The sequence below is a fragment of the Cucurbita pepo genome, chromosome LG06 (assembly GCF_002806865.2).
Source record: "Cucurbita pepo subsp. pepo cultivar mu-cu-16 chromosome LG06, ASM280686v2, whole genome shotgun sequence".
NCBI lineage: Eukaryota > Viridiplantae > Streptophyta > Magnoliopsida > Cucurbitales > Cucurbitaceae > Cucurbita > Cucurbita pepo.
This window is the reverse complement of record NC_036643.1, coordinates 8,168,916-8,194,945: the sequence shown is the minus strand read 5'-3', so window position 1 is coordinate 8,194,945 and position 26,030 is coordinate 8,168,916. Positions and strand designations below refer to the sequence as shown.

Genomic DNA, 26,030 nt, shown 5'->3' with positions numbered 1-26,030 from the left:
GGCTACAAAAACTTAACTCTGGATCTTCTTTGTTGCTTGACGGTTTTGGACGATACCAAAAGTCCAGAATACTTCTCCTCAAAGTTCTGAGAAAGTTTTTTAAAGGAAGCTCGACCGGAACTAGACTCCTCGTTGCCATGACGAAGTTGGTGATGGTTATTTACCTCCTCCCTTTCTCTAAAACTTTCTTCTCTCCACGATTTCTCTTTCCCTCTTTCTTTCTTTTTCCGCAAAAATGACCAAAATACTCCTCCAGGATTGACTTTGACCAATTTTTCGAACTTTTCACTATTTTATTATATATTTTTTCTAAGTTCGTGGGATGTTCTAGATATTTCTTTCTTCTACACCATCTTCAAATTCTGTCATGGCAGTTACTAATTCTAATGGGGTGTCCGGCATAAGGAGCTACCAGAGTAGGCTCACTCGACAAGAATAGGGGCTCCGCGGTGTGCAAACTGACTGGTGAGCCCATACTTGCACGTATGGGTTGTGTATAGAGTATATGGTACACATCCAAGTTACGCGTTAGGATAGTGCCGTAGGAAAATAGACTAATATGATAGGTCCCGTCATTGCATTCACATGTCCTTGCATTTAACCCCCAATAGTGGGGTCACTTAGTATTTCTTCAAACACCAAGCCACGCGCTACCTCTATAGACATTCATGTACGGTCTGACGACGACATCGCAACTCGAAACCATGACACATGTATAGGTTAGTCATATTTATTTTCTTAGATTTAGGCTAGAATAGGATGTTTTTAATTTAAACGTTTATTTATTTTATTTAGTCTTTTGTTGTATCGTTTTTTAAAGGTGTTTTCAAAACACGCAAGTCCATGGCTATGTTTTAAGATGAAGATGACGTTTTATGAAAGTTTAAATGAAATATTTTTGCATTCAATGTTCATGATATGCCTTCAGTGATGACCTTAAATTAAGTAGAAAATTTTGAGTCGTTACAAGAGGCCCTATTCAAAGACCCATGACCATTTTCATTCACGATAAGGGCACTAACATGAATTAGTCTCGATATACACTAGTCTATCTAACCAATATGGATCAAGCTTGATCGTACTAAAACTTGAACTTATCGATCGGGGTAGGGACACTATTATGCCTAAATCTATGTCCCTAGTAGCACAATAATTTACCCGTGTGAATAAGAACTGGTCTCCGTTCTGGTGATGCCGTTCCCGATCATTAATAGACATGGTAAACTATCACAAGTTCTCTTGAATGTCGTGATGGTAAACTAAGTACTTAACTGCACCTTGAAGGTTTATAACTCAAATTATTACTTCTAAGACTTTTTGGACTAGCTCTTGAGGCTAATCATAATCGGGAAGCACTAAAGTTCAGTTCTTTGATCATAACTCATAATTCATGGGTGCACGGATTATTAGAAACATCTATAATTAGCGATCACTGGATCTACTTAGAATTACTAGTGTTTCATTCTACTTCGATTATTTGTTTCGGTATGCTTCGATCGACCTACGGAAACTTCGAGAGTATTTGTGTAATTTAACTTTAAAAGTAATCAAACAAAAGAATAGCTTCAATCGAACTACGAACACTTATAACAAATACAAGAATCGAAAAGAACAATAGGATCTATCTCAAACAAAGAACATATTAGCCATGATAGTGATGAAGAGAAGCAAGGGGAAGATATCAATTTTGAGTGCCATATTGGGCGTTGTTGTTGCTTTGGGTAAGACATCAATGGAAAATTTCATGCCATTGTTGCAATGGTTACCATCGGTGCACACAAAATAGCGACGACGAGGAGGATTGTGTAGGGTTAAAATAATGGTGGAATCAAACACTATTCCTTGTTCTATGCATCCATCATAATCCTTTTGTGATTCGGCTTCGGCGTATGTGTGTGTCTCGTTGGCTCGTGGTATGAATTCTACATCATAAAACAAATATACATTTCTAGTTAAGATAAACCGACAAATAGTAATGATGTTCGAGATGTTTAAGAGTTCTGTTTCTCGTTTCGTTTATGTTGATATTACCTATAATCTGACTAAATTGGATTATCCAATTGAGATCGTAATAGTTAAGTTGGATTTGGTTTTATCGGTTTGGACAGGGTTGAATTTTTGAAAAATTGAAAATTCGGGTCAGTTCGCAAGCTGATATTTTTTTAGTCGGGTCAACTTGATCAACCCAAAAATAGAGTAACAGCCCAACCCAGTCCTACCCTACCTTTGATTTGGGTAGGGCTGAGTTTTTAAAAAATTGAAATTTGGGTCCGTTGTAGGTTGACATTTTTTAGTTTGGGTCAACTTGACCAACCCAAAACAATCTTACCTTATTAGGTACCGCCATCGGGTAGGGTTGAGTTTTTGAAAAATTTAAAATTTGGGTTGGGTCAGTTGGTAGTTTCACAACCCGAAAACAGGGGGACAACTCAACCCAATCGTACTTTACTTCTGATTTGGGTAGGGTTGAGTTTTTTATTCGGGTAAGTTCACATGTTGACATTTTTTTGGTCGGGTCAACTTGACCAACCCAAACTCAATCTTACCCTATTACGTACCGCCATCAACTCAATCAACCCAACTCAACTTGACCCATTCACCCATCCACCATTAGCATATATTTGTCCGTTTTCACCTATTACTTTTCACATCCTTATAAGGAATGTTTCGTTCTCCTCTCTAACCAATGTAGGATCTCACAATCCACCTCCCTTGGGATTGTCCGTTTTCGCNCAACTTGACCCATTCACCCATCCACCATTAGCATATATTTGTCCGTTTTCGCCTATTACTTTTCACATCCTTATAAGGAATGTTTCGTTCTCCTCTCTAACCAATGTAGGATCTCACAATCCACCTCCCTTGGGAGCCTAGAGTCCTTGTTGTCACACCGTCAGGTGTCTGCCTCTTATATCATTTGTAACAGCCCAAACCCACCACTAACAAATATTGTCCACCACTAACAAATATTGTCCACCACTAACAAATATTGTCCACCACTAACAAATATTGTCCGCTTTGGCCTGTTATGTATCACTATCAACCTAATGATTTTAAGACGTATTTGTTAGAGAGAGATTTCCTCACCTTTATAAGGAATGTTTCATTCTCCTCTCCAACCGATGTGGGATCTCACAATTTGATGCTTTAACCAATGTTAGTGATCCATTGCTACTTATGAATATTTGGTATTTGAGTTTTATAAATTTGGATTGCTTCAAAAGATTTTTCGAACCAAACCCATGTACATCCCTGTCTAAAAAATATATATTACATCAAAATTTTAGAGATCATAGAGCAAGAACTAAGAAATGATGATCAAAGATGTTTTTGTTTACTTTTCCAATAAAAAAGTAAGAACAATCAACAAAAATAAAAAATAAAAAAACGAAGAAACAAAAATAGGTATTGATAGTTATTACTTAGCCTGTCACCGACAAAGAACGTGGTATTACGAGCCCATTCAGAGAAGAAGGTGCGCGTCGGAGGCAAGTTCCAACCAAAATCACCTCCAACCTCGTGGTCAACAGCAACAATGACGGGTAAGAGAGTTCCAATAAACAAGAGGCAAGCAACCGAACCAACCGAACCCATAGCTCGACCCATTTTAATGAATTGTGTTCGAATTGAGAAGAAAAACAAAAGAAAAGGAGGGTTTTATAGAAGTTACAAAATTTGAATTTGAAACTAAGTAGAATATTGAATTAGATAGCCGTCACAAAACGCCAATGTAATTAACACGTGATTAACAAATCATTAATTACTCTCTACGGCCACCTTTTGACCACAACCAAACCGATTAATGCTGACGAGGTCTAATCAAAATTAAAATACTTAGAAAATATTAATAGCCTCCTTATCATGTTTTTAAAGGATGTTTTTGGAATTGTAAGAAACTATTTAAATGTAATATTGTATGTAGAATAAAACATGTTTACTTGCTCTTAGTGAAATACCCGAGCCCCACCGAAAAATTATCTAATATAGATTTCATGCATATTTTATATCACGGGCATTGAGATATTTTCTCAGTATGATTAGTACAGATGCATACATCATGATGATACACACTCCTTTCCCTTTATGGCTTCCAACAACGTGAATGTGCGCTAGACCGTAGTTAGACTCCGGTGTATGCATACGAGCCCATCTAGTGAGTTTAGGGTTTAGGGCATGGCATAAAACTCATACCTCCTGAAGATCAAGAACCATCAGCTGATGAATGATCAAATCCTGGATTTGGTTTCTGTGATGTAAATAAATTTGGGTACGAGAAGTATGGGTCGTCGTCCATCGATGGAAGCCTCTGGGGCTGATGGGGGATTGTTATGTGTTCGGATGGTGAATCACCGGGAGAGGAGTCGAAACCCGATTTCTGTGACTCGAACCGGTGGTGATCGGAAACATCTGAACCGGGGCTTTCTTTGTGATGTTCTTGGAAAGAATCTTGTGAATAATATGGCATAGAGCTAGAATGATGATGCCCTATAGAATCTTGTTGGTTTAGGTGGAATGTTTGTTCATGATCTGGTGGACTTGTAGTAGCTCCATGGAACGGATTCTCGCAACAAATTTCAGGGTCCTGATCGTTCGTTTTCATTGTGAGCGTGTCGATTCTAACCTTTGTTAAACTAGCTGCTGAGCGAGCTGCAGCTGCAGCACGCTCGGCGGTTTCAACAGCAGCCTGAGCAGCTGCCAACACGTCCTGCAAATCCAAACTCACATCACTCTTTGTCCTTGAACCAGAGGGTGGGGGTGAAATTATCTCCTGTTCATACTTCAAACCATATTTCTCATCAGGTGTCCTTGAAACCGAGGGTGGTGGTGAATTTATCTCGGGTTCGAACTGTGGTTTGAAACTAAACTTCTCCTCACGGGTCCTTGACGGGGGAGCTATAAAAGGCAAAAACTGTTTATCTTCACCAACCGAAATATTCATTTGATCCTTGCTGGGTGAAACAGATCGTACCGGTGTCACCTCCCCACGTCTCAAGTGTAAATCTTCTGGTGGGGTTTCAGGAATACAAGAATACTTCGATGAATCACGAGTAGTTTCAGGCGGTGGCGACGTTGACGGAGGAGGGATCATCGATGAAGCAGAACCAGGATCTATAGTAGAATGTGGAGATACTGATATCTTTGGAACTTCAGGGAAGTCTAACATGTCCAATTCAGAATCAGAATCAGGTTGTGGTGCATTGTATGCTTCGTTGTGTTTCTCTTGAGGAAGGGGTAATTTTGATGCGCTGACGAACTGTGCCGATCCATTCTGCAAAGAAAGAGCAGAAACTAAGGCATAAAGAGTCACCACAAGTTGAAACAAACAAAAAGAAGCAACACTTACAAGCAAATCTTCTGGTGATTTGTTAAACTCGGCTTCAGTTCCAGCAGGATCCCAATCTACGTCGTGTTCTTCGGCGATTTCCTTTAAGAGCTTCAGTTTCTTCTCGGGTGAAGGAGCACGAACAGAAAGCAGCTCTATCAGCTGCAATCAAAATTAAGAGGAAATATATAATTCTATAGACTGCAGCAAAGCGCTTTCCTTCTATCCCTCCACCCGATAGTTATATGCAGTAAACCGTTGTTGTTGTCTTTTGCTTACATTCTCATATAACACCAATTTCAATTTCTCAACTCTTGCTTTCAAAACTCTCTTTTGAAATCTCTCTGCCCCCGTTTTCTAAAACTTTCTTCTTGAATCGAGGCCAAAGGCTCGAGCATACGTTGCTTGGCCGTAGGCGACGCAAGAACGAATAGGCTTAACTCACTTGCGGCTGAGAAGTGAGTGCCGCACAATCGCAAGTCCGCTGCCATTAAAGTGCGATTGTGACTAATCAAACGTAAACAAGAAATTTTACGAACCTGACGATTAACGCCACAGTTAGGCATAAGCTCTGTTGCAGCTGATACAAATTCCTTCCCATATTTAACAGCAAAAAGCAACTGAACCTGGAGAAGCTCTGTAAGATCAGCACACCTTGGAGCAGCAAAACACACGCTCGAGATTGCTTCTTTCAAGTCTAGAGGACATTCCCTGAAAATTTTGACAGTTCACGATGACATTCAAGACAAAAATAAAGTACAATGGGGCATACGTTTCGATAAAATAACCATAAGAAACAAAGTGAAATTGGAATGAAAAGGCATAGAAAGACATAGCATTTATGAATACAGATACCAAATCACATTGAACTTGATGAAATAAAAATGAGACAATATGGAATATCGAGTAAGACTTAAAATTTACGGTTCAGATTGTTGAGGATTGTTGGGAGGAGTCCCACCTCGGCTAATTAAGGGGTGATCATGAGTTTAAAGTAAGGAATACATCTCCATTGGTACGAGGCCTTTTGGAGAACCAAAAGCTATGAGAGTTTATGCTCAAAGTGGACAATATCATACCATTGTGGAGGTTCGTGATTCCTAACATGGTATCAGAGTCATGCTCTTAACTTAGTCATGTCAATAGAATCCTCAAATGTCGAACAAAAAGTTGTGAGTCTCGAAGGTGTAGTCAAAAGTGACTCAAGTGTCGAACAAAAGGTATACTTTGTTCGAGGGATCCAGAGAAGGAGTCAAGCCAATTAAGGGGAGGTTGTTCAAGGGCTCCATGTACTTTGTTCGAGGGGAGGATTGTTGGGAGAGGAGTCCCACATCGGCTAATTAAGGGATTGATCATGGGTTTATAAGTAAAGAATACATTTCCACTAGTACAAGGCCTTTTAGGGAAACCAAAAGCAAAGCCATAAGAGTTTATGCTCAAAGTGGACAGTATCATACTGTTGTGGAGGTTCGTGATTCCTAACAAAGATACGACTTTGGAGATGTATTTTTGCGTTTCAAGTAACTTAGGACAAATCTATTATCCGAATGACCACAAGGGTTTTCACCAGGAAAGGAGAGCTTGATGGTTAACCAAGAAGTTTTGTGAATTGGGAAACGCAAACTAATCAGTTTCTTGTGGGTTTAGCAATCACCCTCAAAGAACTAAATTTCCACTTTGCAAGGCTTGGTGTTTTAAATCATCCAGAGCCGAAGAAATTGGATGATCGGGTTGGACAACTAGCTCGTTAACAATGAACACTATTCTAAGACTTAACTTCCATCATTGTAGGATGGATCTCCAATAGTCCAAACTCATATGGAAGAATATTCTTTACGTAATTCACTGAAGTTCTTCATATGCAAATATCTGTTCAAACTTTAATGTGAAGGACACCATATTTCTAATCTGCATTTGTATCAATCAAAAGAGCAGTAGAGCACATATAGGGATACTACTCATAGTTATACAAAGACGACAATAACCCGAGAAAAAGGGCCACAAGCCATTTTCAATTAGACAAGAAACACAGTTGAGAAAAATTCACTTCGTTCAACAACCATAAAGGACTGTAGGTACAACATCGGTGAGAAGGATTTTTTTCCTCTTTTCTTTTTGACATTAAGTACATGTTTCTTAATGATGCATCTGCTCAGTCACAAATTATAAACGAAATCCTCAACCAAATATTTTAAAATTTATTTATAAATGCAAAACATTAACAACTATACTCATTTAGTCATTTTTTCAGCACAACAAAGGTGAGGATGGGGATTTTGTAACGGTCCAAGCCCACTACCAGCAGATATTATCCTCTTTGGACTTTCCCTTTCGGGCTTCCTCTCAAGGTTTTTAAAACGCGTCTGCTAGGGAGAGGTTTCCACACCCTTATAAAGAATCTTTCGTTCTTCTCCCCAACCGATGTGGGATCTCACAGTCCATAGGGAGAGGTTTCCACACCCTTATAAGAATCCTTCGTTCTTCTCCCCAACCGATGTGGGATCTCACAATCCACCCCCCTTCAGAGCTCAGAGTCCTTGCTGGCACACCGCTTGGAATTTGACTCTGATACCATTTGTAACAACCCAAGCCCACCACTAGCAAATATTGTCCTCTTTGGGCTTTCCCTCAAGGTTTTTAAAACACGTTTACTAGGGAGAGGTTTCCACACCCATATAAAGAATGCTCCGTTCTCCTCCTCAACCGATGTGGGATCTCACAGATTTGAACCTTGAACCTCAAAGGAAGGAGTGTGTTCCTTAACCCCTAAGCTACATTCATTTAGTCATCTTTATTTAAAATAAAAGGAAGAAGAAGAAATAGGCAGTAAACAACCATAGCATTTCCTATTCGTATCATTTTCCCATTATAATCTTTTTATAATTACCCTAACTTTTATAATTATGATCTAACTTTTCTTACTTCCTATTGCAAAAGTTTTACGTAAATCCTATGGATAGAACTTCCTCATCTTTTGTAATTTCACATTATCAAGAAAAGGGTTTCATTGATTAAAGTTCACATATATTAGATATAGTGGAAAGCTTTTAAAGGTCGAGCTATCTGCTTCAAACCGAATTCTACAGGTTGAAGGGCAAGAATCCATGAAAGCACTGTAACATAGTTCACTCAGTTTCATTTAGAATCGATGAAAGCACTGAAAATTTACCTTTGTGTTTCAATAATTGGAAGACGAACAACAATAAGCTCACAAAACAATTCGAGAATTTCCTGAGCAGCCATCATATTCTCTTCTCTGATTATATGTTCTACCTGAATGCAAGAGCAGATCTAATTAAGACAACAAAAATATCCATTCAATTATGATTTACGATATGTAGCATATTACCGTTTATTATAGGCAAATATCTTGTATGATATTTAATCTTCCATTATGGTTTACCATAGGTACCATATTTGACTCTTTATTACAGGCAAATATTTAGCATTACGGCTTACCATAGTTATCATCTTTGCCTTTTTATTATAGGCAAATATCTTGTATCCATTTATTGCTTTTTCCATATTATTTGTAATTTATTTGATTCGGTAAATGATTATAAACAGAGAACTTTCACCACCATTTAGGTGTGATGGTTTCAGCAAATATTCTCATGATATCAGAACCCCGTTCTGTTTAACAATCCTAATCCTTTTTTTTTCTATGACTTCGGAATCCTCTTCTCATCTTCTTCCTTTCAACACTCTAACTCATATGATTACCATCAAACTTTCTTCCTCCAATTATCTTTGGAAAAGCCAACTTCTCCCTCTTCTTGAGAGTCAAGCCATGGTAGACTAGATTACGTTGATGGAACTATGGTTCCACCAACTCGCTTTGAATCAGAAACCACTACACCTGATTTTAAACAATTCCCCTTTTGCCTTATTCTCCCCCTTTAGATATTAACTTAACCTAAAGCATTTCAGAAAGTAACACATACCCGAATGCGAGCAGTCGCTTCTTGACCTGTCTCAAGAAGCTTAGCTATGTCTCGGCGCATCTGCTTAAGCTGAATCTCCCTCCGATTCCTCAGCAGCTTTATCCGTGGAATTGTCAATTTAAGCAGCGTTTTACTGCATACAGACGGGAAAATTAAACAAACAACCAAAGAAGGCGATCGTCTCTATCAAAAACAGACGTTCTGAAATCTCAAAACGAATCAATCAAAGCAGTGACCGACACAATTCAAAGAACAGAAAAGAGAATCAAGATAAAAGTAGGGATACCATTGGGCAGCCTTGAAGCCCTTGTAGAAGAAGGAGGCGAGCATGGACATGGAGATGAAGATCGATGAAGATCAAAACAAAGACGCTTTCCGGCACCGATTTACAGGATACGAAGAAATCGAATGGAAGAATCAACAAGTGTGGAAGCTATGATCGAGTTGAAAATTCGAGAAGAAATGGCGAGACTAAGATGAAGAAACCGAACCTGATCAATGTAATCAAGATGGAAAGAAATGGAGAGAAACCAAGGGGCCCAACCAGAGAGATGAACTGATACGACGCCGTATGCTCTTGCTTGGGACACGAAACGCATCGTTCCGTTCCAAACGTTTCCTTGTGCTACAAGAAATTTTCGTGGTTATTTATTTAATTAAATCAAATTAATTCGAATTTATTTTTAATTTTAAAATACAAATATTAATTTTACTTTTATATAATTTCATAATTTTTTTAATACTATTTATTCTCTAATAATTTTTTAATTATTTGGAAACTAATTTACGTTTTAATCATTAGAAGTCTAAGATATTTGATTCATACTCGTTTAGATCTTTCATATGTTATCAGAATGGTGAGTAGGTACACGGAGAAGCTTACTATGATGCACCATCAAGCAGTCAAGCACATTCTTCGTTACGTGAAGGGAACCACAAGCAACAACCTAAAGTATCACGAGGATGAAGATCTGAAGAGCTAGTCGGTTTTACTGATAGTTGTTTAATTAAAAGACATTGACGATAGATACTGGAGGAATTGTGTTTTGTCTCAACAGAGATTTGATCACTTGGCAATCTCAGAAGAAGCAAACTGTGGCACTATCCTTCCTGTGAGGCCGAGTTCATGACAGCAACGGTAACATTGTGTCAAGCATTGTGACTGAGAAACTTGTTCAGTGAAGTGTCCGAAAGTGAGTTAAAGACGGTAATCCTCTACGTTGACGGCGAATTTGTGATTCGATTGATGAAGAATCCGGTATTTCATGGATGAAGCAAACACATGACTCTCGATTCCACTTCATTCGTGAGTGTGTCAAGAAGTGATAGATTGTTGTGGAAGTCATATGCACTGGAGAGCAACGTGCAAATATTCTCACCAAGCTCTAAACAAGAGTTATATTTGAAAAGACATGGGAGTTACCCGAAATGAAGGATCTCGAGCAAAGTCAAGCTTACGAGTTAATTGTTTTGAGAGATTACCCATTTGACAATTTGACACAATTTGTCGAATGGCTCGTCATTGATTAGCATCATTCATCCTAAATTTGGACTAGTACTCCTGGGATAGACTTAAACTGTCTTCCTCTGTGCTTGGTAATATTACTCGATATCAGTGTCAAAGGCTTTTTAAGATACTGACGGTTGTAAGATTAGACAAGTTCGGTCTCACTGTTTCTCTCCTCTCCTCTTCTCGTCTCATTGCTTGTTTTAGTTCATACAAGTTCCTATTGAGCTTGTGTGATGTCCCACATTGGTTGGGAAGGAGAACAAACCGTCATTTATAAGGGTGTGGAAACTTTCCCCTAGCATACGCGTTTTAAAGCGTTAAGGGGAAGCCCGAAAGGAAAAGCCCAAAGAGGACAATATCTGCTAGCGGTGGATCTGGACTATTACAAATGGTATCAGAGCCAGACACCGGACGATGTGCCAGCCTTCTCGCTGTTCCCCGAAGGGGGGTAGACACGAGGCGGTGTGCCAGTAAGGACGCTGGACCCCAAAGGGGGTGGATTTGGGGGCAGACCCACATTGATTGGAGGAAGGAAAGAGTGCCAGCGAGGACGCTGGGCCCCGAAGGGGGTGGATTGTGATGTCCCACATTGGTTGGGGAGGAGAACGAACCACCATTTATAAGGGTGTGGAAACCTTCCCCTAGCAGACGCGTTTTAAAGCCTTGAGGGGAATCTTGAAAGGGAAAGCCCAAAGAGGACAATATCTACTAGCGGTGGATCTTGGTCGTTACAATTTCCAACCATACTTTCTTCTGTTTTTTGGTAGCTTTTGTGAAACAAACTCATTTTTATTTGCTCATAACGCAGCTCTGACTCATATCAATAGAGTTCATACCTTCTAAAACTTCTTTGGCAGCTAGAATCTTCATTCCTTTCATGCTCATTTGTCCAAGTCTATTGTGTCATAAACTTGAACGGGAAACACTCTCAGCAACAACAACCATGTTTAAACACCCTACAACGGTGTATAAAGTTCTGGGTTTTATGACACGTGCTACCACTATAGCACCGTTCACAATCTTCCATGCACTAATTCAAAACTCTGTTGCATAACTTATGCTATCCAATTGACTAATAGATATCATATTCTTCTTGAGACTAAGAATATATCTGACATCCTTCAATGTCCACTAATTTCCTACTGGAGTTTGTATGCAGACATCTCTATTTTTCTTCAATCTCCCAGGCTTTTCTTGTCTGCGAATACTTTAGTTAAGAATAGTATCTCGGATTTCATCAACCTTCGATTTCTTAGATCCCTGAAAACTGTTGATCACAACAATAATAGTATCGTAAGACTTGGGTAAAAATGACATCTAAAACAATACTTTAATTTCATCTTCAAAATTCAATTGATTTATAATCATATTGAATTCATTTACATGATCCACAACATATCTACTTTCAGACATCTATAAATTGAACAATCTACATATCAAATATACCTTGTTCATAGCCGACGATTTTTCGTACATATTTAACAACACCTTCAACAGATATGACGTTGTCTTCTTCTTGATAATATTGAACACCATATTTTTGTAGAGCGCCAATTGGATCAACCCAAGAGAGTAACATGTGGATATTCTTACAAAAGCTTAACAAAAGTTAAATTTGCAGACATGCGGGAGTCCGATGCAAGCAGAGCATGGTTGGGTATTGATGGACTATCATGAAGAATCAGTAATGACGTTGACCTATGTCGCTGCTCGTTCAGAGTCCAATGCAATGAGAGGATGGCTGGGTATTGAGGGACTATCATAAAGAATCAGTAATGATGTTAACCTATGTCACTGCTCGTTCAGAGTCCGATGCAAGGAGCATGATTGGGTATTGAGGGACTATCATGAAGAATCAGTAATAACGTTGACCTATGTCACTGCTCGTTCAGAGTCTGACGCTAGGAGAGCATGGTTGGGTATTGAGGGACTATCATGAAGAATCAGTAATGACGTTAACCTATGTCACTGCTCGTTTAGAGTCCAATGCAAGGAGAGCATAGTTGGGTATTGAGGGACTATCATGAAGAATCAGTAATGACGTTGACCCATGTCACTGCTCGTTCAGAGCCCAATGCAAGGAGAGCATGGTTGGGTATTGAAGGACTATCATGAAGAATCAGTAATGACGTTAACCTATGTCGTTGCTCGTTTAGAGTCCAATGCAATGAGAGGATGGCTGGGTATTGAGGGACTATCATGAAGAATCAGTAATGACGTTAACGTATGTCGCTGCTCGTTTAGAATCCGATGCAAGGAGAGTCTGGTTGGGTAATTCAGTGATTGAGTCGAGGTCGCAATTGATTACTACCATTGATTCCACTCTTTTCATTGAATCTAATTATCCAGAGGTTATTCAACTTCCAAATCCGGTTGTCGAAAACCACACTCCAGTGATGCGAAGGGAGATGACTTGGACTTATTCTATTGGTTGGTTGACGAACGTCTCTAATTGGCTTCCTCAACTTATTAATAATACCGATACTACCCTCGTTAATTATTCATTTAAAAACTCTCCCACATGCTGATTAAAGAATTAAATCCACTTGATGCCCAAAGTTCATAAATTACATTATACAATAAGCCTTATGCTAAAGCAAACAAAAGCAAGCTTTCCTTTTCTAAATTAAATTTATTAAATTATCAAACAAATTAAAAATACATTGCTTTTAATAAAAGTGAATGACCCAAATTAAATATATTTTCTTTAAATTAAAACAATTTAAAATTTAAAAAAATTTAAAAAAATGGGACCCACTGCTATCATGCGCCTCCATGGACAAACAAAGCCATTCGTCTCTATTACCCCTTTCTGGCTTTAATATAATTTGCGGCAAAAATCCGTTTCAACTTTTTTTTTTTTTCTTTTCCTTTCTCTAACTTGGCGATTGATTAATGATGCTTCAGCCATGGCGCCGTCGATTTAAACTTCAGTGATCTCTTTCGCTTTCAACTCTGTCGGGTCCTGTACGTTCTATTCTTTCCTGATTTGATCTGATTATGTTGTTCTTTTTTGGTAAATTGCTGAAGTGGAATTAGAATGTTGGAATTTTTTTTTTTTTTGTTTTTGAAGTCAATTTGTTAGTTGATTCGAGCTTGCTGTGACTGGTATACTTGTTTCCAGTTTGGAAATGAAGATGAAGTGTATCTAAGATTCCGAATTTTGATTTTAGTTCTTTTTTTTTTTTTTTTTTTTTTTCTCTACATAATTGCTTTGCGTACTACAAGTGCATCTCAGGAAGTGCGATTGGGCGTTTCCGGTTTGTTTTTGTGATGGATCTTTCGAGTTATTACTGCCTGTTTTATTCGATCTTCCATCACTCCTTTGAAGTTAGAAGGTCTCTGAAATTTTGAATTGCTTGCTTTTTAGATGGTTATATCACGTCTACACGTGGTGGGTTTTGCTGGTTTTTGTTTTAGTGGCGTTTATGAGATTTATTGTTTGACTTTAGTTGATATTTAATGATTTTTATGAGTGGTATTCTTCGATGCAACTTGGAGGGAAGGTCGATTGAGGCATCCTTCTGGTGTACATGGACGGGTTACTGAATTATGATGTAATGACTTAAATTTTTGCATCAGTGATTCAATTTTATGATGAACTTAGATGTATGCGTCTTATTGTCACAGTTTTTGGCTTCCAAAATTCTGTCAATTACCATAGAATCTTTGCATTCCAAATGCGTGAAGGCCCTTGTCAGCTCTATGGATTCTTATTTAAGCTTTAAATTATTACGCTCTACAATTTTTTTTTCAATCTTAGCTTACATTGTGGATTAAAAACCAAGAAATAGTTGCGTTTAAGTGAATGTTTGCTTGGTGTTATTCCCCCTGTTTTCCTTAATTTTACCGTTGCTTTATGCATGGTAACTTTGACTATCTCTGTGAGATCCCACATCGGTTGGAGAGGGTACAAAGCATTCTTTATAAAAGTATGGAAACCTCTCCCAAGTAGATGCGTTTTAAAACCTTGAGGGAAACCTGGAAGGAAAAGTTCAAAGAGGACAATATCTGTTAGCGGTGGGCTTGTGCTATTACAAATGGTATCAGAGCCAAACACTGGGTAGTGTGCTGACGAGGAAGGGGTGGATTGTGAGATCTCACCTCAGTTGGAAAGGGTAACAGAGCATTCTTTATAAGAGTGTGGAAACCTCTCCCAAGCAGACGCGTTTCAAAACCTTGAGGGGAAGCTCGGAAGGGAAAGCCCAAAGAGGACAATATCGGTTAGCCGTGGGCTTGAGCTGTTACACTCTCTTTCTTCTCTCTAAGATTTTGCTTCACTGATATTGAGTTTTATTATGTGCAGTATCATCTGTAAATGAATACGTTATATATTTGTGAGAACTGTTGTAGCTCGGTTTTGTTTTCTGATACTTTTATGTAGACTGTTCTGATTATCAATCAATTGTGGTGGACAGGTGTGTTTGATTGCTTGAGGGGTGGAAGCCTTCCAAGAAATAAATTTTGAGCACCCCAGATGAGGTATAACTAATGTTATTGGCAGTAGAAGGAGGAGGGTTCTTTTCTGCTTCAGCTTCTGGGTATAGCAAGGGTTTGACCCTTCTCCTTTTGGGTCAAAAGGACGAAGATAAACCCATGAGAGTTTCTCCGTGGAATCATTACCAGTTGGTGGACCAAGAATCCGAATCTGACCTCCAGCTGGCTTCCACAAAGAACCGCATTTCCCGCGGCTGTGCCTCCTTTGTTTGCTTTGGTCGCACTTCCGCAGGGCTCGACAGTTCCCCTTCTCCTCTTAAAGTAGGCCCAACCTTACCACATGATTCCTTGCCTGGGTCTAAAAGTATCGATAAGGTCAAAGATGAAACTCCAAATGTGGAAGATGGTAGCATTTTAAGAAATATAGCCCTTAAAAGTAGCTTGAAAAGGCCAAGTAATGTTGTTTCAATTTCTCATCAGAATGCTGATGTAAGTGAAACAATGAGTAAAAAGGATGGTGATATACGTTGTCTTACTGATAGAAGGAAAGTTCAGTGGACCGATGCTTGTGGGAGTGAACTTGTAGAGATCAGGGAATTTGAGCCCAGGTATTGATGTTTACTTGCATTGTTTTTTCTAAAGCACAAAACTTATTTATGTCTGTTGATTTCCTTCACCATGTTCTTTCTCTGAACTATGGATATTGCTAGCAGCATCTATTTAGAGCCTCAACTTTAACTTTATCCTTCATCATCCTCTACGTCTCCTTGTTTATGCTGTTTTATGCTAATTACCTTTTATTTAAGTAAAAAAACGAACTTCACTTAGAAAAAATGAAGGAAGACACGGACATCTAAAAGACCTAGTCCACAAAAGGAAACCCGGCTAAAGAAAGGAGCTTAAATCAAGTAGGAAAAGGCCTAGAGCATAACTACAAAACAACCTCATCACCAATGCCCAAAGAGAAACATAGTACTTTAAAGGGACCACACATCACTAGATTCCTACTCCTCTAAAGGTCCTATTATTTCTCTCACTCCAGAAGCCTCACAACACAGCACGGACCTCCACCTGCCACAAAAACTTCCACTTTTCTCTCAAAATTGCTGATGGAGAAGGAACTCCTTGATCATCTCCTTAAGAACTTTGTGTGTATCAAACTAAAAGTCAAACACCTCAAAAAAGAGGATTCAAGCAATTCGAGTAAAGTTGCAGCTCCAAAGAATATAATCAAGGTCTTCCTTCACCCTCCAACAAAGAATGTAACAAAACAAACCAATCAAAGTTGGAATTTTTCTCGAAAACTAATCTGAAGTATTAAGTATTCCATGGATGATCCGTCAAACAAAGAATTGAACTTTCTTTGGAACTTTCATCTTCCAAAGAGAAGAAAAAACAGGCTCGCTAACAGGGGAGGTATTCAATAAGCATTGGAAGAAGAAGAACAAACTGCAAGAAAAACCCTTAGTGGGGTTGGACTGGCAAAACAAATACCCCTTCTAACCCCGGTCTAAGAACAAGCTCCCCAATCAAAGATAAGAAAGCCAAGACGTCCATTATTTTCCTATTGACTCTGCAGTTTTATGCCAATTACCTTGTTTACTTTGAGCTGATTTTTTTTTTCATGCTGGCATATCTCTATATCTTCTTCTACATTTCTTTATTTAATGTTTGCTGATTTGCTTGCTACCATGGTATCATGTTTTAGGTATCTTTTACCACTTCAGATGTTTTTTTTTTGTTTTCTTTTTAATAAGAAAACACATGACAAACCTAACAAAGGTGTACCTGAAAAGAACAATAAATATTGTGTTCTCTCATGGTTGTGAGAAAAATAAAGGAATATCTCATAAAATCTTTGACTCACTTGTAACTCCTGGAGGCATTGAGGCCAGCGATGAATTCTGTGACGAAATGAAAGGTTTTCTTGTTTTGGAGTGAACGATGAATCATGTGATCATTTTGTTTTGGATAGGAAACAATTTCATCGATTAAATGAAATGAACAAAAAGGAGCTCATCCAATAGAGATTACACATGGATATAAGAGTGTTTTTTACTATTATTGCTAAAAGGTAAAAAAAATTTACACCAATAGAGAGCCAAGAAAAGAGATGAATCAAGCATTCCATCAAAGCTCTATCCTTGTTTTGCAAGATACTTGAGTTCTGTTCATTCCAAATGGGCCAAACCGTAGAACGAACAAAACAAAATGTTGCCAAATAATCTTTCTGTGTTGCTTGAAAGGGTGATCTATGAGTAATAAGCACAACCAATGCAACACTTCTCTAGGAGGCACCACATTCCAACCAAAGCCTTCAATAGACAAGCCCGAATCTCAGAAGTGAAGGGACAGTGAATAAATATGATTCTGTGATTCCCCATCAGATTTGCATTAACAGCACCAGTTGGGAGAGTTGACAAACTATGGAAATCTTCTCTGAAGCCGGTCATATATGTTGAAGCATCTATGACTTAGTTCCCAGCGATGGAACTTTATCGATTTTTGGTATTTCTCCTTCCAATATTCTTGTATAGACCACAAGCTTGTGTGGGAGTTCCCGCCGATCGAAGGGCAAGCAAGGACTTTGATGAGAAAGAGCTGTCTTTTTCATGTTTCCATAACCATCTATCTTGTTCTGTGGAGGGTTGGTATGATGGGACTTGCGGGAAAAAAATGATCCACTCTTGGATTTCAGTATCTTTGAGGTTTCTCCGCAAACTTAACACCCATGACAACTTATCTGTCGTAAAATTCAGCCACAGTAGCGAATTTTGAATTGCCTAAGTTGTATAATAGGAGAAACCTGGAGCAAAGCAGATCGTTTCCAACTCATAAATCATGCCAAAAAAACGTAGAATCACCAATTCCAACCTTGCAAGTAATATATTTTTTTTATCAATAAGCTCTTGATTCTGTATAATGAATTTCTAGGGGCTTTTATGAGAGACTTTAGTCGGAGCATTTGATTTAAGATTGAAATGTGAAGTGCCAAACTTTAGACTGATAACTTCCGAAAGGCATTCTTTTCCTAATCTCCAAGCCCATTTGGCTAGAGGAGCTTTATTTCGCTGTTTGATATCAGTTATACTCAAGCCCCCTCTGAAAATTGCTTCTCACTTTGGCCCATTTGATGAGGCGCAACAGCTTTCTCCATCTATTTCAAGACCATAGGAAATCCCTGAAGGATTTTTTGATGCTTGCAGCTGCTTTTGTTGGAATCTGGAAGATGGATAAGTACTAGATAGGGGTGTTTGTGAGGGTGGCATTGATTAGAGTGAGCCTATCTCTCTTCGTTAAAAGATTACTCTGCCAAGATTGGAGTTGTCTTCTGATTTTATCCATTATAGGCTGCCAAAAGGAAAAGGACAGATGGGTTACCTATAGTGGGAGACCCAAGTATGTAGACGGCCACGAGCTAACCTTGCAGCCAAATCGGTTAGCTAAGAGGGAAATCCAGCTTTCATCACAATTAATACCCAAAAAATCAGATTTTTGCCTATTGATATTCAGTCCTGATGTTTTTTTCAAAAATATGGATAAAATTTCAGAGATTTTCCACCTCTAATTCTGCTTGGGAGGAGAAAAGAATTGTATCATTCGCAAATAATAAATGATTAATAGACTTACTATCTCCAACATGAAAGCCTTTGATGATGCCCCTCTTTGATGTATAATCCAGAAAACGGCTAAGGCTATCCATCACTAAATTGAAGAGAAAAGGCGACAAGGGATCACCTTGTTGAAGACCCTGGGTGGCTCTAGTTTTGCCTCTCGATTTACCATTAATAATGATTGAGTAGTTGGTTGATGAGATACAACCATAAATCCACCACCTTCATGTGTTTATGAAGTCTTTAACCACCAAAATCCTGTCAAGGTATTGCCAATCCACTTTGTCAAAGGCCTTTTGAGTATTGAGTTTGATAACCACTCCCATGTTTTCCTAATCATGCGATCATGCTCCACGTAGGTGACTTTGAGCAATCTTCTCACTTCAGACTTATTTAATACGTTGATCTTTTACTGAAATGTTTGGAAGTCCTTGATTTGTGTATTTTCTAAATGTAACTACTGCTGGAAACTTAGTCCGTCAATGTAAGTCAATCATTATAATGCACGGACCTGATATTTACAATTAGAAACTTTGAATGGCCCTGGAAAAAATACAGCCCTGGCTTGCACAACTCAACCCTGTAAAGTTATTTGAAAAGGGGTGAAACACTTTAAGCACGTCTTTCTAGAAATGTTCTACAACTTATCTCAAATAGAAATCAGTGTTCCAGTGAATGAAGCACTAAGTTTTTAAGTGTGTCTGTACTGAAACTTGTTAGCCTAGCCGCAGGTGTGTACGAATCATCTAGAGGAAGACTCAAGGTATGAGGTGGTAGGTGCTTCCTAATATCATTGACTCGCCAGTTTTCCTTTGTTATTGGAGGAAAGCTTTTTGACCTCATCCTTCTTGCCAAACTAGGTGGCTGGTTATAATTTATTACATTTTAGGTTAGGCTTAATGCACTTACGCATGGGCCGCAGGGGTGGGTTCTATATATATCTAAGGCATGTTTAAGGCTTCTGAAATTTAAAAAAAAAAAGTTTTTGGTGGTAAAAACATGTGTCTGGATGATTTCGTATCCATGGTTCATAGGTGGGCAATGATAGTAACCAAATTTTGCATCTTTAATTGGTTATTGTCACATTTTCCTTTTATCTTCAAATTTGATAAGTTGAGTAATCTTTTCAACCTAATCAAAGTCTTTAAGTCTACTGAGGCCATGACTGCTGGTGGTACAAGCATAAGCATACTTAAATGTGGGCCTTATAGCAGAGATGTAGAATTTTGGAATTGGTACCCTCCCTATGGTCTACCATGGAATGACATCTTGGATATAACTTATAGGCCACTCCTGGCTGGAATCCTGTTGAGAAAAATTAAGAAAATCAACAGAGGAAATCACAACATTTCAAGATGCAATGAGTTGACTCTTGTTCAACGAGTTCTCTTTATCGTCGCATAGGTATCATATTCACTAAAAATAAGTAAGAACAAGTGTAGCGAGCTACAATCTTGAGTACAAAGTATTAGGTCAATTCTAAGAGGGCCAGCTTCTCTCCTATTGTTCCCTAATCAAATTTCTGTTTGTCTCACTCATAGCGTCTCCTCATAACATATACATTCAACCCATACAACTTCCTGACCAACTCTCCATGCATTCCTATTTCTACTCTTCTAACATTTGCATTTAATATGGTGTGGGGGATAACGGATTTCAATCTATTTTTTCCTTTTATTCTACATCCCAAAGCCCACTTGCAAAATGGTGGATAGAATCTCCATGAACATATGGAAGCTGCTATCCAAGTAACATGCAACCCAGACACTCTTTCAAAAGATCGTGGAGGCTTTGGAATTGCATTAACGAAGGAAAAAAGGAGGCTATCCTTATGGAACACTTTGATTTCAATCCTATTTTGGTTCTTAAACTTTTATGCTTTTTCATTTTCACCTATAAACTCATTTTGTTTTAGTTCCTGAACTTTGAAAAATAGTCATTTAATCCCTTAGATAATTTTTTATATAAATTATTTACCCTATGTTAGACTTGGGTTCGTCTTTTGTTCATTTATTAAGTAATATCTGCATGAACGACGGGTAGAAACCACATATATGCCAAGTGTTGAGTTTCTAAACAAATTCAAAATTTTGTTAAATGATCAACAAAAAAATTAATAACTACTGAAGTAGTTTTTATGCCTACTTTAGGAACTAAAAAGTAGACATCTGAGTTGAGGGATCAAAATAGAACTGGCAGACTATTCTGGGATAAGAAACAACTGATAGTAACTCTAGTTCTTACCTAAATGGTATCTGCCAACTTACAGTTTACAAGCCTAACAGAAAACTAAATACCAACAACAATACTAAGGGCCCAACAAAACCCAGGCCCAAATACAGCTAACACCCAATAAGTCCAGTAAAACTTAACACCCCAAAATATAAAAGCTTGTAGATAATATAGATGTACGCAGTTAACAAAGAAATACTAATTAGTTCCTTCTAGACTCCTCCTGATGTAAGTATAATTAACTGGAGGCCTAACACAAATTTCTGCCCTTTGGTAGATTCCTAGATAATGTTTTTATGATGATATTGGGTTGGTCTAAATATTTTATCTTTCCATTCACATAGTGCATCTTAATTTATCTTATGAAAGACTGGATGGACTTCTCGTAATCCATTTGATTGGGAGTACCTTCCCTTTTGTATGTTTTATTTTATCAATGAAATATTTGTTTCTTCTGTATGTATGTATAGTGAGTCTAAACTGAAGAGGATGACAATTTGAATACTAAACTGTCTTAAACCACATCACTTTTATAGAGATTATATACTGGTTCTGGGTGATCTAGATTCTGACTACTTCTGGTTTGCATGAAGCTCTAGCTTTAGGACACTGATAGGGAGGAAAAGTTGAAGTTCGAAATTTGAAGGGCAGGGGCGAGAGATGTTGAGGATTATTGGGAGTGAGTCCCACATTGGTTAATTTAGTGGAAGATCATGGGTGTATAAGTGAGGAATACTATCTCCATTGGTACGAGGCCTTTTGGGGAAGCCCAAAGCAAAGCCATGAGAGATTATGCTCAAAGTGGACAATATCATATCATTGTGGAGAGTCGTGATTCCTAACATGGTATCAGAGTCATGACAATAGAATCCTCAAATATCGAACAAAGATTGTGAGCCTCGTAGGTGTAGTAAAAAAGTGACTAAAGTGTCGAACAAAGGGTGTACTTTGTTTGAGGGCTCCAGAGAAAGGAGTCGAGCCTCGATTAAGGGGAGGCTGTTCGAGAGCTCCATAAGCCTCAGGGGAGAGGCTTATAGTGTACTTTGTTCGAGGGGAGGATTGTTGAGGATTATTGGGAGTGAGTCTCACATTGGTTAATTTAGTGGAAGATCATGGATTTATAAGTGAGGAATACTATCTCCATTGGTATGAGGCCTTTTGGGGAAGCCCAAAGCAAAGCCACGAGAGCTTATGCTCAAAGTGAACAATATCATATACCATTGTGGAGATTCGTGATTTCCAAAGGCAAGCCCAAAGCAAAGCCACGAGAGCTTATGCTCAAAGTGGACAATATCATATACCATTGTGGAGATTCGTGATTTCTAACGAGAGATTGCATGGGGGTGGAAGATTACATAAATAGAAGTTAGATAGTGATGTAAGAATGTGCAATATGTCAGCAAGCTTTCATGGTTTACACGGACTCTTAGTCTGTGATACTTCTAGATAGCTAGCTACAAGTGTAGCATAGGGAGGGATGATGGAAGGATAGGAAGTTGCTAAAGGGTCAGGTTTGCAACCAAAAAGCTTAAGTTGGTCGGTTACGGTAAATTTAATTTTATATTCATGCTTCTTTTCAGAAATATGTATACATACACACACATGAATTTTGAAGTTATAAAAACCATACTGATGGACACCAATTAACCAAATAGATCAACTTAACTTATTTATTAGTTTCCTCTATTTTCCTTCATACGGCTTGCATATAAGGTCATGGAGTTGTCCAATTGATGGGTTGTATTAGGAACTCGGCAATTAGAAGTAAATCTTTGTATACTTTTCTAGTCTTTGCATTTATCTCTAACAATGTTCTGTTTTGCTAATGGTTCCATGTAATGAATGTGTGAGAATGATTTAATTATGATTAAAAGTGTGTTTATGATGTTTTAATCTCTTACAACGCATATTTTCTTTCATCATTTACTTCTATTTACACATAAAACTCTTAATTCTCATTAACTCTGCCCATGTGCTGTCTTTTCTCCGCAAATAGGTCTCTCACTAATCTCCTAGCACACACTCTTGTTATCATCATAATACACCCATCTTTTACGAGTTAAAGAGACTTTCCAATATGATTTATTAGTAAATACTTTTTTAGTTCTACACACATTTCACTGAGAAGTATCCTTTATAAAAACTAATGCTTGTTTCCAATGGTATAGAAGTCATCGACGCTGCATTGCTCCTTGTTAAAAACCACGACCCATAATAGTATGACATTGTCCACTTTGAGCATTAGCTCTCGTGACTTTGCTTTTGGTTTTCCTAAAAGGCCTCATGTCAATGTAGATGTATTCCTTACTTGTAAACCCATGATCAACCCCTTAATTAGTCGATGTGGGTCTCCTTTCCCAATGATCCTCAACAATCCTCACTCATAAACGCGCCTTAAAAAACTCCCAGTGTATAAAGGAAGGTTCGGGCCCCCCAGGCGTCGCAGGGGTCCCTCACTCGGGTATCAGGACGAGAAAGGATATAACGGTGCATTGAAAGATTTCTGATCTCTAATGAACCTCTCGATAGGATTCGAACCCATATTCAGTTCTTACCATCTGTCAGAGAGAAAAGAACGAATGGATCTTGTAGGATTCCCAAGAAATTCTTCGATTTCTTCCCAAGATTAATTCATTAGTTTCATTTATTAAAGTTGAGGAGTTAAATCATTCCAGTACTCAAAGTTAAAAAACTTGGAATTTTAACTTTGAAGTGATTTTGCTCGTTCACATTTACATTTACGCATGTTCATGGTGAACACATTTGATGAATTCTCTCAGTTGTACTGTGATATCCCTCTTTTGTTTGATTGCCATTGTCTGAAAAGTTCTTGCTGCTGAATGGTGTCCTATTACATCTCAAGTTTTGAAGTTAGAACGTAGTTTTCTTTCTCGAATCGGTTGAATCTGTTTGAAGTAAATTTTCTCAGGGTTGAAGATTTATTTGCACATTGAAACTATGCTTCTCTCATTTCGTATTTGTCCTGTTTTTGTTTCATCTCTCTTCTCCCTGGAATGTGTTCTTATGATTCAGTCCTTCATTCTAATTGTTACCTGGTTCAATTACCAGTGAAGCAGATCTTTCGGACGACGAGTTCGATAGTGAAAACAAGCGAAGCTGTTCTTGTGCAATTATGTAGCTTGTCTCATGTCCAAAATTCTTTAGGATGCTTCAAGAAACAGGGCAACTTTCTAAAACAAGGGAACATACTTGTCTGTCTCCTTTGCTCAACATTCTTTGTCGATACTCGTAATCCAGATACGTCACGACCATGTCGACAACTTCATTCAATGGTGTTACATCTCCCACTCGATCGATCGCCCACCGTTCATCAACCATTCCAGTTTTCAGTTTTGTTCCTACGTGTGCTCTCTGTTTATTATTATTGTCATTTGTAAGACTTCATCCATTGTACACTATCTTCAGTATATTCCTTCTGTTGTCGTTTGCTGTATAATGAATATTCATTTGTTGTCCCAAGTTCCCCAAATGGTACCATCCTGATGGAATTATATAGTACTCTACTCTCTTGTGCTCTCTTCAAGATCAAATGTTTTCAATTTCTTGATATTTCAGATAGGATGCTAGAAGTTTAAAAGTGAAGTTTAAATCCTTTTTTTTTTTTTGCATAAATTCAGGCAGGTGGGACGGACATCAACCTAAAACGGTGAAGTTCTTCATTTGGGAAATAGCGCATAAAGCTATCAGCACGAGTGAAAATCTTCGAAAAAGAATGCCTTACATCAATCTGTCTCCAATCTGGTGTCCACTATGTAAGAAAGAAAACGAATGACAAAGTCACTTGTTTACGCAATGCACATACACTCAAAATTTTTGGACAACGATTCTTAGGGAGGTAAAGGATTTTTTGGATATGGCCTTAACGTACCACTCTTTCAAGAACACAAAAGCCCTATTATGGAAAAACTTCAACATGAGTTTCTTTTGGAATTTGTCGAAAGAAAGAAAGAAATAGAATATTTGCTGGAACGACACAAACCTATACAAAACTTTTCGATAATGTTGTTTACCAAGCTATATCTTGGTATAAACTATCTAATATTTTTACTTCCTACAGTTATACTTCCCTTGGGAAGGTCTTTCGTCAATGAAATTGTCTTCTATATAAAAAAAATAATAATAAATAAATAAATAAATTCCGGTAGGTGATTTTTAAGAACACCGTCAAAAATGCTATTCTAAATTTCTAATATAAAAAATTAGGAATTTGGAGTTGATGGCTAAAATTCCCGTGTATATTTTAAATATATAGCCGATCACATTGATTTTTTTTTAAATATAGAGTGCTTCACTCGTTCATTTTTTTCCCTTTCCCTTTATTTTATATTAGTTCATTTATTCTTAACCATATTAGTTGATCAGAGAAAATATACTACTAACCAAATTCATAAAATATATCAAATATATTATTAACAAATTTCTGAAAATAGGAAAAATGATAAGATAAACCAAAAATATTATTAACAATAAGGAAATTTTTTATCGGATTAAAGTTATATAAAATATATTAGAAACTATATTCTAATGTTTTTAATCCTTAAATTCTTGAGGAGAGTGTNTTTTTTTTTGAAAAGTTGAACATTGTTTTTAAAAACATTATTTATTTCTTTATTTGGACCAAATGGGCGCCGCATGGGTCAAAGTAGCCAACCAGCTGGACCACGTGATATGCGCCCCTTCCCTAGGCATGGTTGTGCTTGTGTGTGGTTCCGTGCATAGTGTCATAGTGTCGTTTGGTGGGACACTTGTTCTAACTCAGTGAATAAGTCAGTTGTACAGAAGCTGGACTTTGCTGACAATCTTGGCATATAATTGAGCCTTGGGTCACGTTTGAAAGAAATATATTAGAAAACGTGAATGAGGAAATGCGTTGACAATAATTTAAAAGAAATCAATGTTATAAGCAAAAAATGAATAAATAATGACAATAGCTTTGATTAATATAACCC

The 26,030-nt window shown here is 37.8% G+C and overlaps 2 protein-coding genes across 4 annotated transcripts; one reads left to right on the top strand and one right to left on the bottom strand.

The window, feature by feature from the left end:
- Window positions 1-3,972: 3,972 nt before the first annotated feature.
- Window positions 3,973-9,869, bottom strand: LOC111797723. The gene is made up of 6 exons (XM_023680832.1): window positions 9,554-9,869; window positions 9,268-9,400; window positions 8,493-8,596; window positions 5,863-6,034; window positions 5,345-5,485; window positions 3,973-5,269 (listed from the first exon to the last, which is right to left on the bottom strand). The coding sequence occupies exons 1-6, from the start codon at window positions 9,601-9,603 to the stop codon at window positions 4,202-4,204; spliced, it is 1,668 nt and encodes a 555-aa protein (XP_023536600.1). The 5' UTR covers window positions 9,604-9,869; the 3' UTR covers window positions 3,973-4,201.
- Window positions 9,870-13,607: 3,738 nt separating this feature from the next.
- Window positions 13,608-24,604, top strand: LOC111797337. Of its 3 annotated transcripts, none has more exons than XM_023680316.1 (3): window positions 13,608-13,744; window positions 15,196-15,822; window positions 24,130-24,604. In XM_023680316.1, the coding sequence occupies exons 2-3, from the start codon at window positions 15,269-15,271 to the stop codon at window positions 24,197-24,199; spliced, it is 624 nt and encodes a 207-aa protein (XP_023536084.1). In that variant the 5' UTR covers window positions 13,608-13,744; window positions 15,196-15,268; the 3' UTR covers window positions 24,200-24,604. The 3 variants fall into 3 exon arrangements, with proteins under 3 accessions (XP_023536084.1, XP_023536086.1, XP_023536085.1); XM_023680318.1 differs by lacking the exon at window positions 13,608-13,744 and adding an exon at window positions 13,834-14,171; XM_023680317.1 differs by lacking the exon at window positions 13,608-13,744 and adding an exon at window positions 14,182-14,334.
- The last annotated feature ends 1,426 nt before the right edge of the window (window positions 24,605-26,030 follow it).

Bases quoted from the DNA above. Each gene is read 5' to 3' on its own strand.
- LOC111797723 (XM_023680832.1), bottom strand. From the start codon at position 9,603: ATGTCCATGCTCGCCTCCTTCTTCTACAAGGGCTTCAAGGCTGCCCAA. The intron at 6,035-8,492 runs GTAAATTTTCAG...CAAAATTTTCAG, and splicing joins CCAATTATTGAAACACAAAG to GGAATGTCCTCTAGACTTGA. The intron at 5,486-5,862 runs GTTCGTAAAATT...TTTTGATTGCAG, and splicing joins ACTGTGGCGTTAATCGTCAG to CTGATAGAGCTGCTTTCTGT.
- LOC111797337 (XM_023680316.1), top strand. From the start codon at position 15,269: ATGTTATTGGCAGTAGAAGGAGGAGGGTTCTTTTCTGCTTCAGCTTCT. The intron at 15,823-24,129 runs GTATTGATGTTT...TTCAATTACCAG, and splicing joins ATCAGGGAATTTGAGCCCAG to TGAAGCAGATCTTTCGGACG.